Source organism: Podarcis filfolensis (genome assembly GCF_964270895.1).
Source record: "Podarcis filfolensis genome assembly, chromosome: 14".
Classification (NCBI taxonomy): Eukaryota; Metazoa; Chordata; class Lepidosauria; order Squamata; family Lacertidae; genus Podarcis; species Podarcis filfolensis.
In genome coordinates, this window is record NC_139616.1 from 32,346,036 (window position 1) to 32,368,130 (window position 22,095).

General features: G+C 40.3%; 1 protein-coding gene across 33 annotated transcripts in view; it reads right to left on the bottom strand.

The window, feature by feature from the left end:
• The window catches only part of RBFOX1 (RNA binding fox-1 homolog 1), a 1,446,067-nt gene that overhangs the window by 456,786 nt on the left and 967,186 nt on the right, over positions 1-22,095 (bottom strand). Inside the window, exon 1 of one of the 33 annotated variants that reach the window (XM_083585201.1) lies at positions 4,804-5,265. The exons of the other annotated variants lie outside the window; for them this stretch is intronic. Within the exon in view, the coding sequence (XP_083441327.1) occupies positions 4,804-4,821 (18 nt within the window). The 5' untranslated portion in view covers positions 4,822-5,265. Of the gene's footprint in view, positions 1-4,803; positions 5,266-22,095 lie in introns of those variants that run through there. 33 annotated transcript variants of the gene reach the window in all.

The window sequence follows — 22,095 nt, forward strand, 5'->3', positions numbered from 1 at the left end:
CTGAACTACCTGTCCCATCAACTCTGGCCATTGGCTATGCTTGCTGGCACTGAACAGCTGGAAGGTCATAGGTTCTCCACCTTAGCTGCAAACAGTCTGCAGTAGTAGCAGTAGCAGTAGCAGTAGCAGTAGCAGTAGCAGTAGCAGTAGTAGGTGTGTGTGTGTTTACTATGCATTTGGACATTTCTTATAATATTGTAACCAGATTTTGTATGCTAGTTCCTGAGATCAAAGTGCAGGTTTTCATCTGTGTTTGCATATAATCTGACATAATTTTGAATCAAGATGGCAGACTTTTCAAAATTGCAGTGTTACTGACCAAATCGTGCATGACGGTGACTGAGATCAATGAGCAGGTATTTGTTTATGTTTGGATAAGGCTGGATGCTATTTTCTATCAGAATGGTGAACTGAACCTTTCAAAACTTAACTGTTTTAGCCACTTTTTTTTTAAAAAAATGGTTCCTTAGAACACTGACTACAAGGCTACTAATTTTATATATAAAAGCCCGTGTATAAACCAATCAAAATAAGCTTCACTCAGTGATAAGTGGCACACCAACCACTTTCCCCTATAGTAAGGCCTCAATTTTCATTTTTAAAACTAAAATGGCTCAGTTTGAGGCATGGCAATGCTGATGGCAACAGTGGCAGAGACAGCAAGTGGGAAAGTGGTAAAAAACCAAAGCCAGCCCTGGACTCTGTCTCATGGACTCTGAAAGCTAGATGTGTCATTCCATGCACCAAAGTCCACATTGAGGTAACTATATATTGCTCTTTGAACGCAGAGTTATCTGTTTCCATCTAAAGATGGGCGAGCTTCCTCAAGTCCAATTTGTTAGTAATTACAGATAAATGGATATAGGATGTGCCATAGATTGGAATGGAGTAGAGATTTGATGCAGTTTGCATTTAAAAGCACATTCTAGTAATCCACACTTTCTGAAACAATCGAAGAACTGAAATGCAGCCATCCTTTGGAATTTGCACTTCTCTGAATTTTGCAACCTTCAGGCAAGTAGCTTGTTCAATGGTGCATGGACTAAGGTGAAGTGTGCATAAAAGCGTGTATATTAGTGGAAATATCATGCAAAAATACACTATGTCCTGGGAAACGAGTATATTAGGCAAAACCTCATATAAAAATATGTATATTGGGAGGAATTTGCATGGAAATGCTGATGAACTTTCCTGAGGACTTAAAACAAAATCACAAACTGAAATATGGAGAACTAAGCTTAGCAGTGGAAAAAAGAGAGAAAACCAAAATTGACAGATTCACCCACAGACAGCTCAAAATTAAGACAGATCCTTCCCGTGCCACAGAGACCTATCCTCAAACTCATTCTTTTTGCTGGGGATGTGAGAGACCATAGCACCACCAGGGAACATGCAAGTCTTTTGCACTCAAACTGAGCAGCCAGAGAATCAAAACTTAAAACTGATACCACACATTAAATGGCTATGTATAAGGAAAAACAGGCTCATATGTGTCAACACTGGGGGTTGTGGGGGTGGGATAATGTTGATCCTGTGGAGGGACCCTATGTTATATATACAGAGGGTCTTTCAGACCCTATAATGAAAAAGTGGTTTTCAGGCCCTTATCTGAGATCAGACCCTGAATTTTAATTTCTCTACCTGTTGAAGGACTTCATATTGGCTTTCTGTGCTGTGTGAAAGAAATCAACTTCCTGTATGAAGAGTCACTGTTGCCTATGCCATTGGACAGAATGAAAAAGATGTTTATGAAGCTACGGATCACTCTCATTATTATTACTTTGGGGGGGAGTGTTACAGAAATCAATTTGATTGCTAGAATATGGCCCAGTTTTGAACTCTGCACATGCCTAGATCTGAATTCTGATTAGAAAATGAGCATTAGAGCAGACTATAAGACTGAAGATCTCTAAAACTGACTTCTTGTCTGCATCGTCTGGATTTTGCCCAACCATAAGAATTCTATCTACATATCTACATTCACTTGCATGGGGATATTGCACAAAACAGCTTAAAAACATACACAGGATTAACAACTTCCTCACACACACAATGTTTCTCAAAATTCAACCCTTCGTTCGTTCTGGAGATGCCACACTGTCAATGTACACTAGAGGAAGCGATATTCTTGGAGAGTGAGGGAATTCTGAGTTCCAAATAGGAGACCTTCATAGCCTGAGAAAAACTTCACTGACTGCAAAAAAAGTTAATGCATCCACTATGTACATAACAAGAGGCAACACACCACCACTATTAAGTGATTTCCTGTTTGCATTACTAATGGAAGCAAAGAGTGAAATACCACTAAGAGAACCAACTTAATTTTCACACGGGCTATGCACTCCAAATAATATTCATATTATTGGCTAGCAGAGGCATAATTATATGAAATACTGATGTTAGTGTCAACATGGAGTCGTCTCACATCAGACTGTTTCAGGGATTTCCACATTTTATTTCCAAGACACAAGATCTCTGCTCACTGAAAGAATTTAAACACCTGGAGAGAGAGAAAGAGACTCGAAGATCTATATATTAGATGTCTGTGAGTCTTAAAACTACTACTATGCAAAATAAATAAATAATGCAATTAGATTCTAATTATAAGCTGCTTGTGGGATATTTTCTTATTTCTGGGAGCAACAGCATCTGAGGATAATGAAAGCACTTAATTCCCAGCGTGAAGCCAACTAATCTGATTTTGAGATTTTATTTTTTAAAAAAAAATAGTGGCTGATATACCCGCATAGCCAAATTAATATTGGAAAATGGTGCTGAGTACCTGGCTTGGATGGTGGGGGAGGGTGTTTGCGGGGTGATATATATTTAAAGAGAGCAACCCTCTTCACATTGATGAATGTTGCTAATAAAAATCTGAACTGCTGTAAAATACTGGTCAAAAAGAAGAAAATAGAAATTGAAAGACTTGGCTTTTAAAGGTCAAAGATTAATTACTAAGAAAGCAGGTCAGTGAGTTTTCTGAACCCAGGAGAGCATGCTGTAGAAACCTATGTGTTATTGTGCATTGGGTTATAACAAACAGAAGGTACCAGGAATGGCTAGGGAGAAAAAGTTCATAAATAATATGAATTACACCTCTTCATCTCTCCTCTGCAGATAATGAAAGGCTGAATTGCTACCTGTAATTAAACTTTTTTTTTTTTTTTAAAAAAGTTTTCTAATCAGCAAAGCTTTATGTAGCCAAAAGTCACATGCAGGCATAACACACACTCACATACACACCACAGGCCAGAAGGTACTAATATTGTGTTTTAATCAATTCTGTCCATATGCAATGCAAATGTGGAACTACCAGTGGCCTCGTGACTTTTATTTCTCTGCCCCAATAAATCTGTCTGTTATATTCTAAGTGAAAGCTGAGGGACGGGCGGGGGGGGGGGGAGGGAGAGAAAGAGAAAGGGGCAGGATCCAATTTCACAGAGTTTGCAAATGCAAAATTGTGAGGATTTGTTAAAGGAAGAATGTATATATGCATGCTTCTGACGGCCAGCTGATATCAAAGTCGCCAATGAAAAGCATAGTCAGTGACTGGATTCCTTTTTCTTTTTTAACGAAGAGAAAAAAGAATGGGGTTAGCAAAATAAAGAAGTCACAATTCACAGCGTGCCTCCATTTGGGAACTGCATGAATAGATATTACTGAGGGGAACTAAGCTGGACAGAGTCTGCCGTGTAAAAGGGACCGTCAGAAATAATCAGACTTGCTGATTGGTGAAGCTTTTGAAAGCACCGCACAGGTCAAGGAACATAAATAAGTCGTGTAAATGCCGAAACACGATGCCTTTTGTACATCTGTGACAAGTTAAAACAATTTATCACAGGGTCAACAGAAATGAGAAAGCTGGGCGGGAGGTGGAAGTCCAGGACTCGGAACCAAGAGCAGTTTGCAAAGAAAAGCAGAAAATTCACAAGGAAAAGTCGTACGGCATTTCTGCTACATATTTAGCCATTTACAACGCGAACGAACGGTACCCATGAAAAGTCTTCCCCCAAAGATTGCACTCTTTTGATTGTAGAGCAGGAGCACATCTGCATTGCTTACAAATGACTCTGCTTGTGTGCTTAAGCACAACCACATGATTTATCACACTAATTCGTCCCCGTATTTGACCACATCCCTTTGCACACATTGCAACCTTATTCTAGCTCCTTACGCTTTCTAAGAGAATTGAATCCAAGGGGGTGTTGCAGACGGGGGGTGGGTGGGACGACAACAACAGGACAGTGCTGAACATACAACTGCATAGGGTTGCTTTCCTGCACATTTATAGTTGTCATTTACCTGAAGCAACCTAGGATAAGCGACAAGATTACAGCTATCACTGACATCCGGTTTCAGGAGTGCAATTCAGAAGTTCTAATCAGCCTCTCGGCATGAATAGCCCTTGGTTAAAAAGAGAGAGAGCAAATTCTGTGTGCCCACAAGTGAAGAATCATGCGTTTTCCGTTTTTGTTTTATTGGCATCCCCTGAAAAATCTCAGACGCATACTGTTTGGAAATGTGTTTCAAAAAACCCAAGCACATGCACACACACTCACACTGACACCCAGCAACATTTTACTACAAAGGCTGCGTATTCAAAATGAGCATAGTGCAATATTTCAGAAAGCAGCTTGTTTATAAAAACCACTCCACACAAACCTGGCTGGACAACTCTCCTACCACACAACCGGCATTTAGACACATTTTAAAGATATGCATCACTCCCAACAAACTCAATATAATAGAAACAACAACAAACAACAGCAAACAATGAGATTGACATGGAAAGAAACTACCTACCCATAAATACATCATCATCTTGAAAGGGGGGAAAATCAAGGACTCTGCCAGCAAAAACGGAAGTCTCCTTTACTTCACTAAGTATGTCGGAAAGGAAAGAGAGGAGAAAAAAGAGAGAGAAAGAAAGAACTGTGCCCAGTGGGTAGTTAAAAAAAAATCTTGCCTTTTTCTGTCAAGTCTTTACAGTTTTCTTCTTTTTCTTATACAAGTCTGTTTGTTTGTATGATTATGAGAATAGCACACACTCGTTCAACGTTTCAGTCGCTTTTCCCCCCCTGTGGGAGAAGTGATTGCTTCAGGCTGCTTCCCCCCTCCTCGTTTTCCTCTTCCGTTTTTTTCCTTCTTCCTTTCTTCCCTCTCTTCCTCCCTAACTCTGCCTGTCCTTTCTTGACTGTCAAGCTTCCTTAGGTAACAATTCTTGGTGTGTCTGTTTAATGAGCAGATCCGTGCACTAAAAGGCAGCCAACTACAGTAGTAGAATCAAGAGAGTGAGAGAGACTGTGTGTGTGTGAGAGAGAGAGAAGGGGGGGGGGGATATTATTATTAAATAACTAAGGAAGACTCCATGCAATGGAGTGAAGGAATGTTACATAAAATAAATAAAAATCCTTAAATCGTCTTGAAGAACAGAAAGAAAAAGAGTAAAGTAAAGCAAAGCAAGAGATCCTAATGGCTCTCAAGCCATCACCTCTTTTTTTCCTGCAAAGGGAACCTGTTTCCTTTTTTTATTATTAAAATAATGATAAAATCTCACATTTCAGAGCCCCCTCCCTTTAACTCAAAGTGATGATCCCATGGAAGAGAAAGTATTCTCCCTGCATCCCCTCTTTATCTCTTTAAATGTACTTCAGATAAAAGCAGCTGCTAGACAGGTCAAGGCCTTACCAATCTTATTACTCTAACACAAGAGTGTTCAACATACTTTTCTACAGCCATCTACTGACTTTACGGTGCTATTGCCACTGCTGTTTAAGCCCTGCTGAGAGATACCCGAGTATATGTGGAGCAGGGAAATGTTCGTTCTCTCTCTCTCTCTCTCTCTCTCTCTCTCTCTCTCTCCACCCCCTTCTCCTTTCTTAAAATATATATCTGAAGATGGCTGGGAGACTCATGGTTAGAGGATGAAGAAACCCTTCAAGTATAAAATGCAATCCCCCCTTTCCCCCCGTTTTTTTTAAATCAAGGCAAGTTTCTCAATAGTTTTCAATAGAAGGCAGATTATTCATCATATCAAAACAGGCTTTGCACACAGAGAAACACACACATGTGGTTCAAAAGGGCACCACTTTCTCGGGATTCTGTGGTGTAGAATTTAAACTTGTCCAGCTCAGAAAACAAACAAACATATTTTAACTGTTATATCAAAACTATAATTTGTGAAATTACATGAATCACTACCGAAAGATGCAGTGTGCAATGGGAATATACAATGTTGGGCTCGTTTATCCTGGACAACACCAAGAATGTGTGTGTTTTTTAGAAAATAATAAATTAATAAAATACTACTCCACATCCTGGGGCAGGGGCATGAAAGAACGACAACATAAGTGATCGTTGTAACAGGAGGATATGAAATAATCAAAACCAGTGACAATTATTGGTTAAACTTTTGCAATACATGCATCTGGAAAGATGTGACCAGGCAGTAGATTGTGCAACATTTCATAGATTAAAACAAACTGTTCTGGAAGTAGTCCTGTCATCTTTCTGAGCATCACACACATATGTGGTATACTTGGGTGCATGTGTGTCCTACTTTAGAGAGGACAGTCCTCTTTCTTAATCTGCATCTATGCATGCATATTAGCATATGCAAATCAACCTCTTTTGCAGGGTGCCACATTTCTCCATTTTGAGGGGTGCATAAGTGGTCCCCCAGTATGTGGGCAAACACTATTGTTTCACATTGCTGAAGGCTCTTCTTGACCTGTGATACACAGTGCACACTTACTTTGCAATGGCCTACTTAAAACCAATTTACAAGCAGAAAAAATGGGGGGGTCTGTTTGTTTATTTTTGGTTAAAAATAGAGTGGGGAAATTACAATTGTTGTAAAGCCTATTATCACCCTTAACAGCTGAGCATAAACTTCACCAACTGCAGTCTGGGAAATGACAAGCTATGCATAACAGGGCGATGTTAAAACTCATGCCCGTGAACTGACATGTGTGTGGCATGTGCTTTAAAGAAAATATGCACTCAGAGATTTAACTTCCATAGAACTGGAGGAAGGGGGCAGAACCTGCAGAATGACACTTACAGTAAAGCCACAATAATAACATCAAAAACTAAATTGAGAAAAGGCATCCTCACCAAAACACATGGGGGGAGGAGTAATTAATGAGGAGCAGATAACAAAAAAATATGTCTCTATTTGCCAATATATATATATATATATATATATATATATATATATATATATCACTGAAATAAGTAAAAGACCATCTGACTTTTCCCAGGTTCTGAAGTTCTACAATGCCTGGCCTTTTTTTCTGAAGTGAAACAGAATCATTTGGCCTTTTCCAATGTTCTGCTTTATATATCTGGATTTAGTACAGAGCTCTGTGTGAGCTCACTTTGCTGCAGCTGAGTTCCTTTGTACCTTTTCCCCTTGTTTTACCAGTGCAGACATGCACTAATTAAAAACACAGGAACAGGGGAACAGGGAGCAGTTTTTTATGTGATTGTACATTTGGTCACATCAAACTTGTTCCCCCTTTGGAGTTTCATGAATGTGCCACATCAAATGTGGGCATCAGCAAAAACACCACAGCAGAAGAATATTGAGGCAATCATAGGTGTAATCACATCAATATTTCTTCATCGGGGCACATGTGAAGAGCAGTAGCATGGGGTGAAGAGGGGCATATAAATTAACTGAAGCAAATGAAAGCAATAGTACTCTGCACATGTTCCATTTCCAGAACATTTGCTGCATTTGAAAATATCTGTCAGGAAGCAGGAAAGAGTGGTCTCAGGGGCTGTGCCCGCAACCCCAAGTTATACAACTCCTGCCCCTGCTGCTGCTATCATTACTGGGGGTAGGCAGAGATCTTTTGTATGCACAGAGGCTCATCACATAATTTATAACATTTATGGTCCACACATTGCAGAAGCCTTCATGCATAGTGAAGTGGTCTCAAGTTAAATGGGGATTCAAAAGAATTGGAATCCAGGGCAGAGTGAACATGGGGAACATTAAATGCAGGGAATGAGGCTCATCCTTGGGAAACACACTTCTAAAGCAAAACTGGGACATGCAACAAAATGTTAAAGTGCAGAATGCTGCTGTTCAGAATACCAATGACATCAACCACTCCATCTTCTCCCTCGGTATCTGCTCCCTCCCAAACATTAATCAGCATCCAGTGGCCTCTGAGCATACTGTTCTCCTGGGCTGATTTTGGGGTTCCCCCCTTCCTTTGTTTTTCTTTCTAAATATTTTGTGTACACCTGCAAACTTCGAAGTTCCTCTAGGCTTATAAATGTCTCCTTCTTATAAGACTGGGGGAGGCATTCCATTCAGTTCACATTTAAAGATGAGTGTACCTAATCCACATTATGAAATGATATGAGAACCAAAACACAGCTATCCTTTGAAATGCACACTTTCCCAAATTTTGCAATGCAGTTTTCCAGAAAAGTAATGTAAATAAAAATCCATATGGTGAAAAGTGTCTGAAAAATGGCCATATTAGGGGGAAATAACATTGGGGGGGGGTGTTTGCTAAATTGTATCTATTAGACAAAAATTAATGCGCCTGCATTAGCAAATATTGAATTGAAATGCTGATTAATTTTTGAGAATTGTTTTATTTAAAATAAATTGCACATTGATGGAGAAATGTGGAGAACTGAACCTAAGAGAAACCAAAGTGAACAGATTCTCCCATCTTTCTATATATGGACATTGCAGTTTTGGTGACATAATGAATTGTACTCACAGCCTGTATACGAGAAATAAGGGAAGAGATACATACTGAAAGACCTGGCTCCTAATTCAGACCCTCCTTTAATTTAAGGGGAAAAGGTAGTTATATTTGTGGGTGCTCAGTCAACCAGTGACAAAGTCCTGCCTTAAATGAAGTCCCTGGGAACCTACATCTCCAGCTTAATCATACAGGGCAAAATATTTTGTAAATAATTTAAACACATCAGCTAAATCGCTGAATCATTCAGTGTGCCGTGGCCATTGGCAAATGGAGTGGCACTTGCTAAAGCAGCCCACAATGAGGTTCGCTGTGAGATATGATCGCAAGGGGCGTTTGGGAGCACAAACTAAAATCTTGATGATGAAGTGAACAGCAGTTGAGAGATCTTTAAAGACCGTGGCATCTGGAAGCATTTCAGTGTGCCACCCTAGGATGCTCATATAAAACTATGCTTCCCTGAGACCAACTAAATACCACTTCCTTGTGCAACAAAATAATGTTTCAAGTTCTTGTTCGTTTGGAGTTTTAAGGAACCCTTCAGCAAGCAAAGCATGGGTTCCACCACTTAGCTATTCACCTTCCTACCCAAGGCCTCCATGTGGTGGTTTATTCACCTTTTTGAATACATCTAAGTCTATATCCGGCATTGTGGTCCTTAATTTAATTACTGTGCATTGTGTGCTGTTTAATGTCTCTTCTGAATCCACAGCAAATTAATTTAATTGACCCAGTCCTAGTATTATGAGAAAAAGGACCAAAAATAGAATAAAGTGAACCTATCCATTCACTCTGTCCATCCCATTCAGGCTCATCAAGATGCATACAAAGCCTAGCCACAAAACCCAGAATGCCTTTTATGGTTTATTTGATGGAGATGGCAGAACTAGAAGCATATTCGTGCAGAGGCTGCACACAGGCAAATGGTTGGGGATCAGGTATCTAAAGAACTGCTACTTCCTGCCATCAGTCCACTGAGATCTTCATTTGGTGAACTCTGGTGCCCTCAGCTGGCTATCAGGAGGAAGACCTTTTCAGTGGTGGCCCCTCTTCTCTGGAAAAACCTCCCTAAACTTCTGGAAGGTACTTTTACCTTTAAGTGTAAGGTTAAAACTCCCCCCTTTTTTTTATAAAGACTCTTGGCTGACAACTTTTTGATAACATTGTTTACTATTTTATGGACTTTTAGATTTTAACATAGTTTAACAATTTCCCTGTGGCAGACAGACAGTTCTGTTCTTTATTTGCAGATCTTCCTGTTGCTTAATTTTATTCACACCGTTGTAGATGAGGTACATCGTCAAAACAAAAAGTGACTAATAAATGTCATAGATAAATCCTACAGAAGCATCTCAGCGCCAGCAACTGTCTTAATATAAGGGCATTTGAAAATAGGCTTCTTTCCCATATATGTAATTTATCTGAATATGTGATTCTTGAATCAAAGACTTGAATAAGCACAGCATGGACAGGGGGGCAAGGAAGGAGAAGGCAGACTCTTTAGACTGGGGTGTATGTGTGTGGGTGGTGCTTTTCTGGTTGGCAGACCAGATTTTTATCTCGCCACCCCTGGTGATGTCAGGGGATGCTCTACTTTGAAGCTAGGTTAGAGTCTTGCAGGTATCCCAGTGTGAATCACTCTTCATAAGAAATTGCCCTGTGGCATCACACTATGTGGAGGGCACTAGTTAGATGAGTCCATACACGTGGTCTGAATTTTGTTTCCTCTTCACCCAGGATGAAAGTGAATGCAAGGCAATTTGAGAAACAACAATAATATCTCAGAACAATGTATCAAGGCTTAATTTAAAACAGGCAAAGAGGACCCTACACCACCATCCCTATAGTTTAGATGTCTCAATGAAAACAGTGTGTGTTCCCTAGCCCTTAGCTCACTTCTGCTGGCAAAACGACCATGAGCAGGGTCCCAGACACAAACGGCAGATCTTAAGGAGATTTGAGGAAGAGATTTCTGAAAAGTGGAAAAGCTCATTTCAAGGCCAAAGCCAGCACCTTGAATTGACCCCAGAAAAAAGGGGAGCATAAAATTGGCCTAATGGGGCTCATTCTGCAAACCCCCAGAGACAAAGCTGACTAGAGCATTCCAAACCAACTGAAGAGATATGCAGTTTTCACAAAGCAGTTCGGAATTATCTCACATGATTGAGACACCTACTGTCAAAGATATGCACAGAACAGTTCTGAATTGCTGTTGTTTGCTGCATGTATCTTAATGTTCCCAAACATTCATTGTACTTGTCACACAGAAGAAAAGGGGGGCGGGGGGAGGTGAGGAATCACAGTTTTGAATCGGTGTTTTCCATCACATGTACAACTGGCTTCCCTCTGAACTATACAGGCTAAATGCATTAGCACATTTTACGAGGAATATGAAACAGCTTGTGCAATTAAGCTGCCACCCACCCCACCCCTACACACACATACATTTTAAATTTGCTAACTTCTACCTATTCCACACAGATATCTGCAAGACTGAATAGGTGGTTATATATTCAGAAGCAGAGAAACACACAGTGCCTCTGTAACATCTCTGCCTTCTCTCTAAGTGTATAGAGACTCAATGGGCAAATAAGTCTATATTTTGCTGGGTTCTGACCACCTTTGCCTGAGTTCACCCCTAACTTTATTCCTTCCCATTTCTGCAACAATCTGCAAAGAAATAATACTTTGCACGAAAATTCACATTTAAAAGGGAATTCAAATATGTGTTTCTAAATGCATTCCCTCTCCAAACGCACATATTGAAATACATTTTGTCTCCAAATGCATGCAGAATATATGTGGTTATTCATTTGCTTCTGCCTTTGAATTGAGAACCATATAGAACATTCAGTAAATGTGGAAGCTGGTAAATAAACAAGCCCCAAGTGAAACATTAGTATGGGAGGTGTGGAGCAGCTTTGGTCATATTGGCATTCAAATATTAAATCCCCACCCCCATTCATCTCTACTCTGAGAGTTCCAGAAGTATCAACAAAAACCCGAAGGGTTTACTAAGAAACCATATATGGTGGTATAAGTAACTAGGGAAGAAGAGTGTTGAGCTACTACAGCTCAGGTTTATGTTGTAGTAATATATAGTAATTATCTTATCCCAACCTAATCATTGCACTGCATTTTGTCAGAAGGTCCATTTCAGAAAGGGATCTTAATGTAGTACCACCTCCCATTTGGAACTGTCTCCCATTACACAACACTCAGGTATCATATCTATGGTCTTCTCTCCTCTTTCGACAAACCCTCTCAGTGGAGATTTTTAGACCAGTTGGTATTTGCATCAAATTTAAAATTGTTTTAATATAAATGTTTCAACTGTTAATATTGTAATTGTGTTATATAGGTTTTATCGCATTGTGAAATCACTTTAGGCGCTTCATAGGGAGAAAATCATAAAGGAAAAAATTAATAATAATAACAATACTTATCCTTTCCTCTTTTGACTTGGCATAAAGCTTCTCTAAATGCAGCTACCACACAACTGTCAGCAATGAGGACATCTGAAATCAACACCCAGTGAGACCAACCTGTTCACTTTTAATAATGATCCCTCAACTCAGTGTGGCTGCTGTGCCATATATTAGATTACTTCATATTAACTTAGATAATAATGCATTTTCAAATATCACATTAGAAGGAATTAGATTCCAGTGGTTAAACTGAAAATAAAATTTCTGATAGTGCTTTAGTGAATCTGATTCTGTGAGCCTCAGGAGTACGGAAGAGGCTCCATAAGTTTCGAAAGGGCGGTTAAAGATGTTATTAATACGATAAAGGAGTATGCACAGTTATAGCACATGAATCATTTTTACATCAAAATTTCCCTGTTTTTGGAGCAGAGGCGCTCCACAGACAGCATATAAAAGTTCTCTGAACTGTGCCTCGGGGCTGTGTCAACTAATTATTTCTGTATTTGAAATTCTGTTCATTATGAAATTGATTACTCCAATCAATTTTTCCCCATCTTTTTTCCCAGAAACAAGTCAAATGGCACTCTCTGGTTCTCCCATTCAAGGAAAGTACAGAGCTTTCCATTTGAGATTATGAAGCATAGTTTTATACAGGAAATTATTTTCTCTACACTGAATTGGACTCAGAGCTAAAGCATGCCAATCAGAACCTTGTAGTACAGCCCCTCTTGGGTATCGTACTTCAAGGCAGGAACTGCATCATTGAATGATCTCCTGCATCAAAATACTAATATTGATAATCCCTGCACACAGAAAATTAGCATGTGTTAATAAGAAGAGGTCTAAGCTATTCATATTCCTGATATGTTAGCTTTATTCATGCGGGGGGGGGGGGAGAGAGAGAGAGAGAGAGAACAACAAAATAAGGGGAAACATTCCAACATGTGATCTCTAACCATTAATTAGAAATTAAGACATCAGTACATTTCCCACTGTTATGTTTTAAGGTTCAAGGATAAGCATAGTCAGAAAGACGTCTGGAAAGGAAAGGGGGGGAGCTATTTTATTTGCCCTTCTTTGGGGACCAGGCCTCCAAACACACAGCCCACCCTCAGGTATGTGACAGAGACCAATATACTGGATGTTTTCTATCAGAAATGAATTAAAGTTTTTTTGGGGGGCGCGCGTATGGGGGGCAGGCAAGAGCTCCCTGTAAGTAGCATAGGTCCTCAACAGTAGGTCCTGAGAAGAGTTTGACAAACATCAGTGGTAACCATATGGTCCAACTGTAGATTCTCAATAAGTACAAATACCATTAAACCTCAATTACCTTACTCATCTACTGTCACGCTCAGCTGAATTCCACATTTTTCAGGTTGCTTTGTTTCACTTTCTATTAACTTGCTGAGTGGACAATCAAGTTTGCTAGCATGCACCGAGCTAAGAGTTTCTGCAAGCTGTAGTATTTACATTTGTGACACAATTGTAGGGAGCCGGGGAGGAACCCAGGTTGGGAAAGATGGAACAGTGTGATCCAAACCATTGACTCATGACTGAGAGACCAGTTGCCATTGGCAAGGGATATGAAATTCAGTCAGATCATTGGAAGAGGGGTGGGAAGCAAGAGGTCTAATTTGGTTCCATAAAGGAAGCTGGATAAATGGTTGTGGGAGTTGGAGAGATGGACAAAAATGTAATTTGTCACAGTTTTTCTTCTTTCCAAACTTAAGTTGCGTTTGTTATATTTTTTAATCAGTCTGCCATCAAAAAGCTTCACAAAAAACTATCATGCACCTTTCTCCTAACATACACATTTTAATGCAATTTTGCATAATATGCAGCGCTTTCCAAGCAATTTCTGCCAATCCAATATAATGCAATTTTGTATGTTATACATACAACACTTATACATACAAACCCTAAAACTTTCCTAATACTGGAAAATTGTATTGTAGAATCCAAAAAGTACATATTTCAGCCTCCCTGAGATCTAGTGATCTCAGTGATTTTTGTATGTTTTTTGTATGATCTAGTGATTTTTGTATGTTTCTCTTGCGCGCTCTCTCTCTCTCTCTCTCTCTCTCTCACACACACACACACACACGTTCTTTTCACTAATATATACATTTTTATACACATTATTCAGTTGGAGAACTGCATTGTAAAACATGGAGAAGTGCTGATTTTGAAGGGAAGTTATGTTTAGGTTTGTGTATTGATTTGAGAAGGGTGGTATATAAATCTAATAAAATAAATACAAATAAAATACAAAGCTAGCTGTGTTTCAGTTCTTGTGTTGTTTTGCAATGAACAAACAAAGTACCTTATGTTTTAATTTTAATGCAAGCCTACTTTGTTTGCAACTTTCCTGAATTAGTTTGCACTTTCCAAATTAATCAGCCTTGAATTTCTCCCTTATCCCTAGTTGGGACAAGTCAAACAATTATTCCGGCAATCTATTTAGTCACTGGTGATTGGGCCTGTTACTCAAAGCACAGAGCCCCTGTTGCAGAGCTGCTCAATATGGGTTTGGAATTATAGTGGGGAGTGGGGGGGGGCAGAGAGAATAAAAAACTGCAGTTCTAACTGCAGCTTAATTTGCAGGTTTCCCTGGTGGGCTGGCTGTAAAGATCTATTTTGTTCCTTTTGAGCCGATTTGAATAAGAGGCCATTGTGGGATACTGCTTGGAGGTCAGCGCCAAAATACTGCAAATGGCTTCATTTGTTTTGGAAAGAGTTCTTTTGATGCCCAGTCCAGCCACCTCTGTGAAGGATATTCCAGAAGAGTACTTTAAGGAGAATTGATGTCAACCAAGCTTTAAAACAGCCGTCGAACCCCACTGCTGCTCACTGGCTCATGAACACCCTGGCCACTTCATGTCAGCTCTGTTTTTGTCTGTGTTAATCGATTCTAGCCTATATAATTAGTTTCCCGTTTTACCTTTTACAGTGCTTGGGCAGCTGAGGGGAAATGAAACAAAAGCAAGGAGGTGTGGGCAAACTGGGGGGGTGGGGGGGAGAAGAAAGATTTCTCGACTTGGAAAGTTGGGAAGGAATGTTCAGAAAAGAGTTCCAACCAAGTTCTGAAGCAAAGATGGAGAACCATTTTCAGCCTGAGGCTGAGTTGCTTCTTAAAAGCCCTTGGGTACCAGTTGCAGGGAAGTGTAAGTGGGAAAAGCTGCTGTGTGCTCAGGTCCTACTTGGAGAGGCATCCGGTTGGCAGCTGGCAGAAAAGGATGCTGAGCTATGATGGTCCACTGGCCTGATCTAGCAGGCCTTTTTTTCCTTTTTATGCTTAAGCTTAATGTGAAGGAGGGAATAGTGAAGTTCTTATTAGTCAATTATTGCAAGCCAAAAACAGTAGCATCGCTTGACATGGAAGAGATGTAACTCGTGCCTCTGTAGTGTCCTGGTGTACAATTTGGCTTGGAATATGGCCCAATTTGGGAAAATTGACCTGTTTTGAGGAGTTTTGAGGCACCAAAATAAGACTGATAAATGTATTTCTGTGTGATATGACTTCATAACATACAGAAATATGGAGGAACATGGATAACCTCCACTGCCACCATATAAATGGGTTTGGTTGATCTGAACATTTTTCCTCTTCTGTAAATGAACAAAACTGATGTTAAATGAAGGTCTTGTTAATATTTTGGATTCAGTGTCAGAACACCTGCAGATATACTTACCTGGTAGATCATGGTAAAATATCACATGATTTTTATTTAAATTATACTTTTATTCTTTGATAGATGTTTGCGTCTTTTTTATATATGATTTTGCTTTCTACTCTGGACAATAGTATCTTTCTCACATTTACTGATATCTGTATATTTCCTTTTTTTACTAATGAATATAATAAACATAAATATAGGAACAATACAGGTGAGGGTGTGGCTGGACCAGCAGAAACCTGAATTTCCCTCCTATAAAACCAGCACATGCTTCAACTTTCTGCTGCAGGTCCTACTTTGGGTATACGTGGCAAGATTGCATCTCTCAGGGGCAATTAAATCCATAGGTGGGTTACATATCATGTGAAGTGAAGAAGTGCCTCCGTTGATTTGTCTAAAACCAGCTGCTTTCTTATTGTTCAGGCAGTATATGATGGCTTTTTATATCTTGGTAGAAATGCTAACTTTTTAAAATACGAAAAGCACAACACATTTTCAAAGAGATTTGTCTTGAGGTCCAAGCCAAGCACGGCATGCGTGGAATGCCCATGCATTCCATCATGTCTTCACAAAGAGCATTCTGTAGACATTCTACAGTGGGACATCATTAGTGTCTCCACTGAAAGACAGGGCTGTTCTCCAGTTCCTCTTGTTTCCTTGACCTAACAAGTATTTTGTTTTCATCCACCGTTTCCCTCTGAGAAAGGCGAGTTTCCAAGCATGAGCTGTCTTTCAATCACATGCCAGGGGAGCCCTCCTAGTCCAGTGAATGAGTGAAGATGTTAAGGGCGATGCACAGGGATTCGGGGAAGTTTCATTGCCAACTCCTTTAGGCTGTTATTTCGCTTTTAATGGGCTCGCCTCCCTCCAGCCCACACTTAGCAAACCAGTTGTTGTCATGTGCCTGGCTGAAGATGTATCCGCAAAGTTAACTTGACACAGGAAACTTCTTTTCCTTCCATCTTGACATAGCAGCAAACAAAGGAAGGCATGCCAAGTGACAAAAGCCTGCTGGGGACCTCTCCTCTCTTTTGAAGATCCATTTCACACCCCGTATTCTGGTGGGCATGGAGCATTTCCCGCACCGTATCTTGCAAAAACGCACCATTGTGCAAAAGATAACTCTCCCTCATAATTGGTTTGCTGAAATTTGTTCAAGTTCCAACAATGCCACTGGAAAAAAAGACACTACGTCATGGTATTTTTATGGGGGCGGGGGGCGTGTTTTGAATTGGCAGCCTGCTGGCCACTGATCACCACCATTGTTATGGCAACAGAGCAAGAGAGTTAAAACTACAAAAGACATTGCTTTTTATGAGGAAAAACTTTCTGCATCCAAGAATTCAAAATATTTTCTTCCAGCTCTTTCAAAAAAATTCATTTCTTTCCACTCATTTATGAAACCCACTGAGTGCCGGATTTACATATAAGCTAAACAAGCTATAGCTTAGGGCCCCACTCTCTTGGGGGGGGGGGCAAAAAAACAAAGAAAAAAAACCTGGATGTACATTTCCAAAATATAAGATTAAAAAACAAATAAAATAAAACCTACATACAGCAACAGTGTTTTGTGTTGTGTAGGCTCCTATGATGTAAGTAATGGGCCCTGCCTGCTCCCTAAAATATTATGGTCCATAAATTACCATATAGTGTATATTCAACACAAAAAACAGCAACAATTTGTTGTTGAAAAAGGACAGCTGGACATATAAAGGGCCCCATTACCTTCAGTAGCTTAGGGCCTCATCAAACCTAAATCCAGCCCTGAACCCACTGGTGGACCTTGGGCCATGCACTACTTCTTAGCCTAACTTACCTCACAGGGTTATTTTGATGATAAAACATGAAAAGGGTGAACCAGGTACATGACCTTGAGTTCCTTGGAGAAAGGGGTGGGATATAAATGTAATGAAATAATTATAATATTTTTTATTAAAAACAAACAAACCACACACAGGTAGTAGGTGTGCACAACTACCCCAAAGGGAGATAAAATTTCCTTGTTTGCATTTTAAGGCATATTTACAAAATTTGCACTTCTCAAATCAATACACAAACCTAAACATAACTTCCCTTCAAAATCTGCACTTCTCCATGTTTTACAATACAGTTCTCCAACTGAATAATGTGTATAAGAATGTATATATTAGTGAAAAGAACGTGTGTGAGAGAGAGAGAGAGAGAGAGAAACATACAAAAATGTATTCTATTACCTGAAAATAATTTGAAAAAAATGCATATATTGGGCAAAATTACATACAAAATATACTAAGAAAAATGTGCATCTAAATGTATTTGAATTTTTATGTAGACCTATTTTTATTTCTAAAGACAAAGATATGCAGAACTAGAGCAAACTGAACTCAACATGAAAAACAGAGGGTCACCAGAATTGACAGAGACATCTATCCCTTCCACTCATCCTCCTCACAGATACACACACAGAGCCCCTTATATATTTCCTTCCTGTATACTTTTCTTCTCAGTAAAGCAAGCTCCAACACTGGAAGTAAGCTGAGAGATAAGCACTCTGGGAAAGAGGCTGCAAGGAGGAAAGTGGGAGTCTTTGGGGAGGGTCTTCCTCCCTTCACCCATTTGCACCTTTGGGAGCACCACTTCAGTGTTTACCTGCTCAGACTCTGGCCCCTTCCATCTTCTCCTGAGGTCTTTCTGCCGGTGCCCTTCCCGAGCGAGGTTCAGAAGGCAATGATAAAGGACAGGGCCTTTTCAGCAGTGGCTCCCCACACATACTATGCTCTTTCCAGAGAGGTCCACCGGGCACCATCAATGTCACCTTTCTGGCTCCAAGTAAAGGCTTTCCCCAGCCATTGTGCTGTTGGTTGACAATACTGTATTTTTTCCCTGCTGTTTTATTTGGTTTGTTTTTCCTGCATTGTTTTATCCTTATGCACTGTTCATTTTTTAAAAAAAAATATTATTCTAGCATATGGTTCTTTTTCTGTTTTTCAGTTATGCTTATTGTTCCTAAAAGTTTGCATATCGCTTGGATATACTTTATGCGGCAATTGGCCAATACATTGACTTTTTTATTGCAGTGCATCTAACTAACATTTTACTCGATGTAGACCCATTGAAATGAGTATATCAAAGTTAGCCATGTCCATTGATTCCAACAGGTCTACTCTGTATAAGATGAAAATTAGATGCAACCCATAATTATCAATTTATAGTTAGAAATGAGCACCTTTTTTCTACATCATTGAGAGTGTTCTATGTTGAAACACACATGGCTCTCAACTAGGTAAAGGTAAAGGGACCCCTGATCATTAGGTCCAGTCGTGACCAACTCTGGGGTTGCGGCGCTCATCTAGCTTTATTGGCCGAGGGAGCCGGCGTACAGCTTCTGGGTCATGTGGCCAGCATGACTAAGCCGCTTCTGGCGAACCAGAGCAGCGCACGGAAACGCCATTTACCTTGCTGCTAGGAGCGGTACCTATTTATCTACATGCACTTTGACGTGCTTTCGAACTGCTAGGTTGGCAGGAGCAGGGACCGAGCAATGGGAGCTCACCCCGTCACGGGGATTCGAACCGCCGACCTTCTGATCGGCAAGTCCTAGGCTCTGTGGTTTAACCCACAGAGCCACAGTGTAGATAAAACTACTCAAGGATCTCTGTGCTGTCCCTCCCCCCCGCCCCGCCCCAGCTGTGGCAGGGACCTAATGGGCTATTGTGGAATTACTGTTCGTGCTATGGCCCCCTCTTCAGGCAGAGAAAGGAACAGCAGCGTGTAACATCAGCCCTTGAGATTGTCTTGCAGTAAAGCTTCAGTGTTGACCAGGCCTGGTGTAAGCAATGGGAGCCGTGCTGATCGGTGCTCCAGCTTTCAGCTCAAGTCATGGACCTTAGGAGCTCCAGGGGCTCGGGAATGTTTCCTCCAGAACTAGCTTCTGGAGCTAACAAATGAACCCAAATGTGATCAGACTTAATACAGCTGCTCTTACTTCCCAGCATTAAATAAATAAATAAATCCTTGGCTTTGTTTCCTATGCTAATGCTCACATTGCCAATTCCGCTGCCATTTATTCACTGATGCAGTTAAGAGGATGGATTGGCAAGCAAAACACTTTTTAAAAGATTATTTTAGAAACAGTTATTTTATGTGGGGTGAGGGGGGGGGAGAGAGAATTAGCATAACAGAGTCAAGATACTGCTGAGTAAAGCTTCCCTGCTTTAAATATAGCTGCAGACCTACCTTGACGTAGAGAGAGGGTCGAGAGACTGAGATCTATGTGCTTTAATCATCTGTTTCAGAGAGCCGATGAAAATGTGCTAATCGTGCAGTTTGAAGCCAGGGAACATGGCTGCACTTCCATCACGGTTCTCTGCAGTTCCCCAAATGTACTTTGACTCCTGCCTTTAATACAGGGTTTAGGACATTCTGCCAAAATGTAAACAGACACAGATGTCTCCCCAGAGCACCTATTATTATTATTATTATTATTATTATTATTATTATTATTATTACAGTAGTACCTTGGGTTACATACGCTTCAGGTTACATACGCTTCAGGTTACAGACTCCGCTAACCCAGAAATATTACCTCGGGTTAAGAACTTTGCTTCAGGATGAGAACAGAAATCGTGTGGCGGCAGCGGGAGGCCCCATTAGCTAAAGTGGTGCTTCAGGTTAAGAACAGTTTCAGGTTAAGAACGGACCTCCGGAACGAATTAAGTACTTAACCCGAGGTACCACTGTATTATTATATCACCTATTATTATTTCTGTCATCCATCTCTGGGACATCAATGTTCCTTCTCTTTTCCAAAAGTAGAACTGGAAAAAGCTTGCCATTTGGGTGGGGTACAGAGAATGTAACTAATTTCACACCCCTGTTTTGCCACATCTTAATCTTACACTTGTGACAATCTTACAGCTTTGGGTCTGCAGCCGGAGAGCAGCAGATGAATACTTATCTGGAAATGTCAAGATTTTCCTCTGTTCCTCTTCATGTTGTGCAGTGTTTTGTATGTGCCCTTACAATATCCAAGCACAGAAATACGAACACCGTGATCTGCACTTTACATCAACTCTGATGGCCCAGTTTTGATCACAGTACCCTGTGCTGGTAATGTGCCATTTATTATTTACTGGAAGGAGCCAGTGATGGAAACTCGAGGATGTAGAAAAATAAGAGCTATGGGAAACCTCCAGTGTTTCTTGGGGTTCTGCAGATGCAATTGCTATGCTAGCAGATACTTGGAAAAGAGGGAGTTAAAACAACAAAGAGAAAAAAACAAACACATATAGATACATCATCATCATCATCATCATCAGTAGTAGTATTTATTAATTCCTACTACCACAAAAGCCACATGTTTACTATTATTAATTAGTATTATCATTTGTAGTGCTACTACTACAAAAAAGAGAAAGACTTATAGAAATGTGCAATTTATTATTATCATTACTGCTTCCTACTACTGCTGCAAAAGTAGGGAAAGCCATAAACAGATGCTGAGGAAGAAGAGGATTTTTATCAGCTGTGGTCGCCTAACAAAGATGGATTTTTGTTTTGAACAAAAAATTCTCTGTGGCAGTTTGATGAATGCTCAGCACCCATTGATGAAAACAAATGATAAACTGACCCTAACACCAGCCAATTAATAAATTACTGGGCTGAGATGCTGGTTTTTTTTTTGGGGGGGGGGGGAGACTGGAATCCTGGAACAAATGAAAATATTCAAGAATGGGAATTCTCAGGGGCCATCACACATTATAGTTAAACATGTACACCTAAAGGTGTGGAGTGCAGATAGGGATTGTTTCACACACTTCCAACTCACAAGGGCAGTGAGTGACTGCACACTCCACAAAATGCCTCAGCTAATCTCAGCTCTCCTAAGAACCCCGCTGGATCAAACCATGAATGTTGGAAGACACACAAAAGAAAGTACTTATTTACACAGCACATAGTTTATCTACGGAACTCACTCCCATAGGGGGCAGTGATGGCCACCAACTTGGATGGCTTTAAAAAAGGATTAGTCAAATTTATGGAGAAGTCCATTGATGGCTACAAGCCGTGATGGCTAAAGCTCTGCCTCCACGGCTGCAGGCAAGGCTTATGAATACCACTTGCTGGATATCACAGGGCGAGAGAGCATTCTTGTGCAGAATATAGAAGGGTATGTAAATATATGTAGGAATTATTTTTCCTGCCCAAAAGTCAACGTTACAGTTTTTGCTCTGCCCTCTTTTGCTTCTGCCACCACACCCTCCAGCATATAGGCTTCAG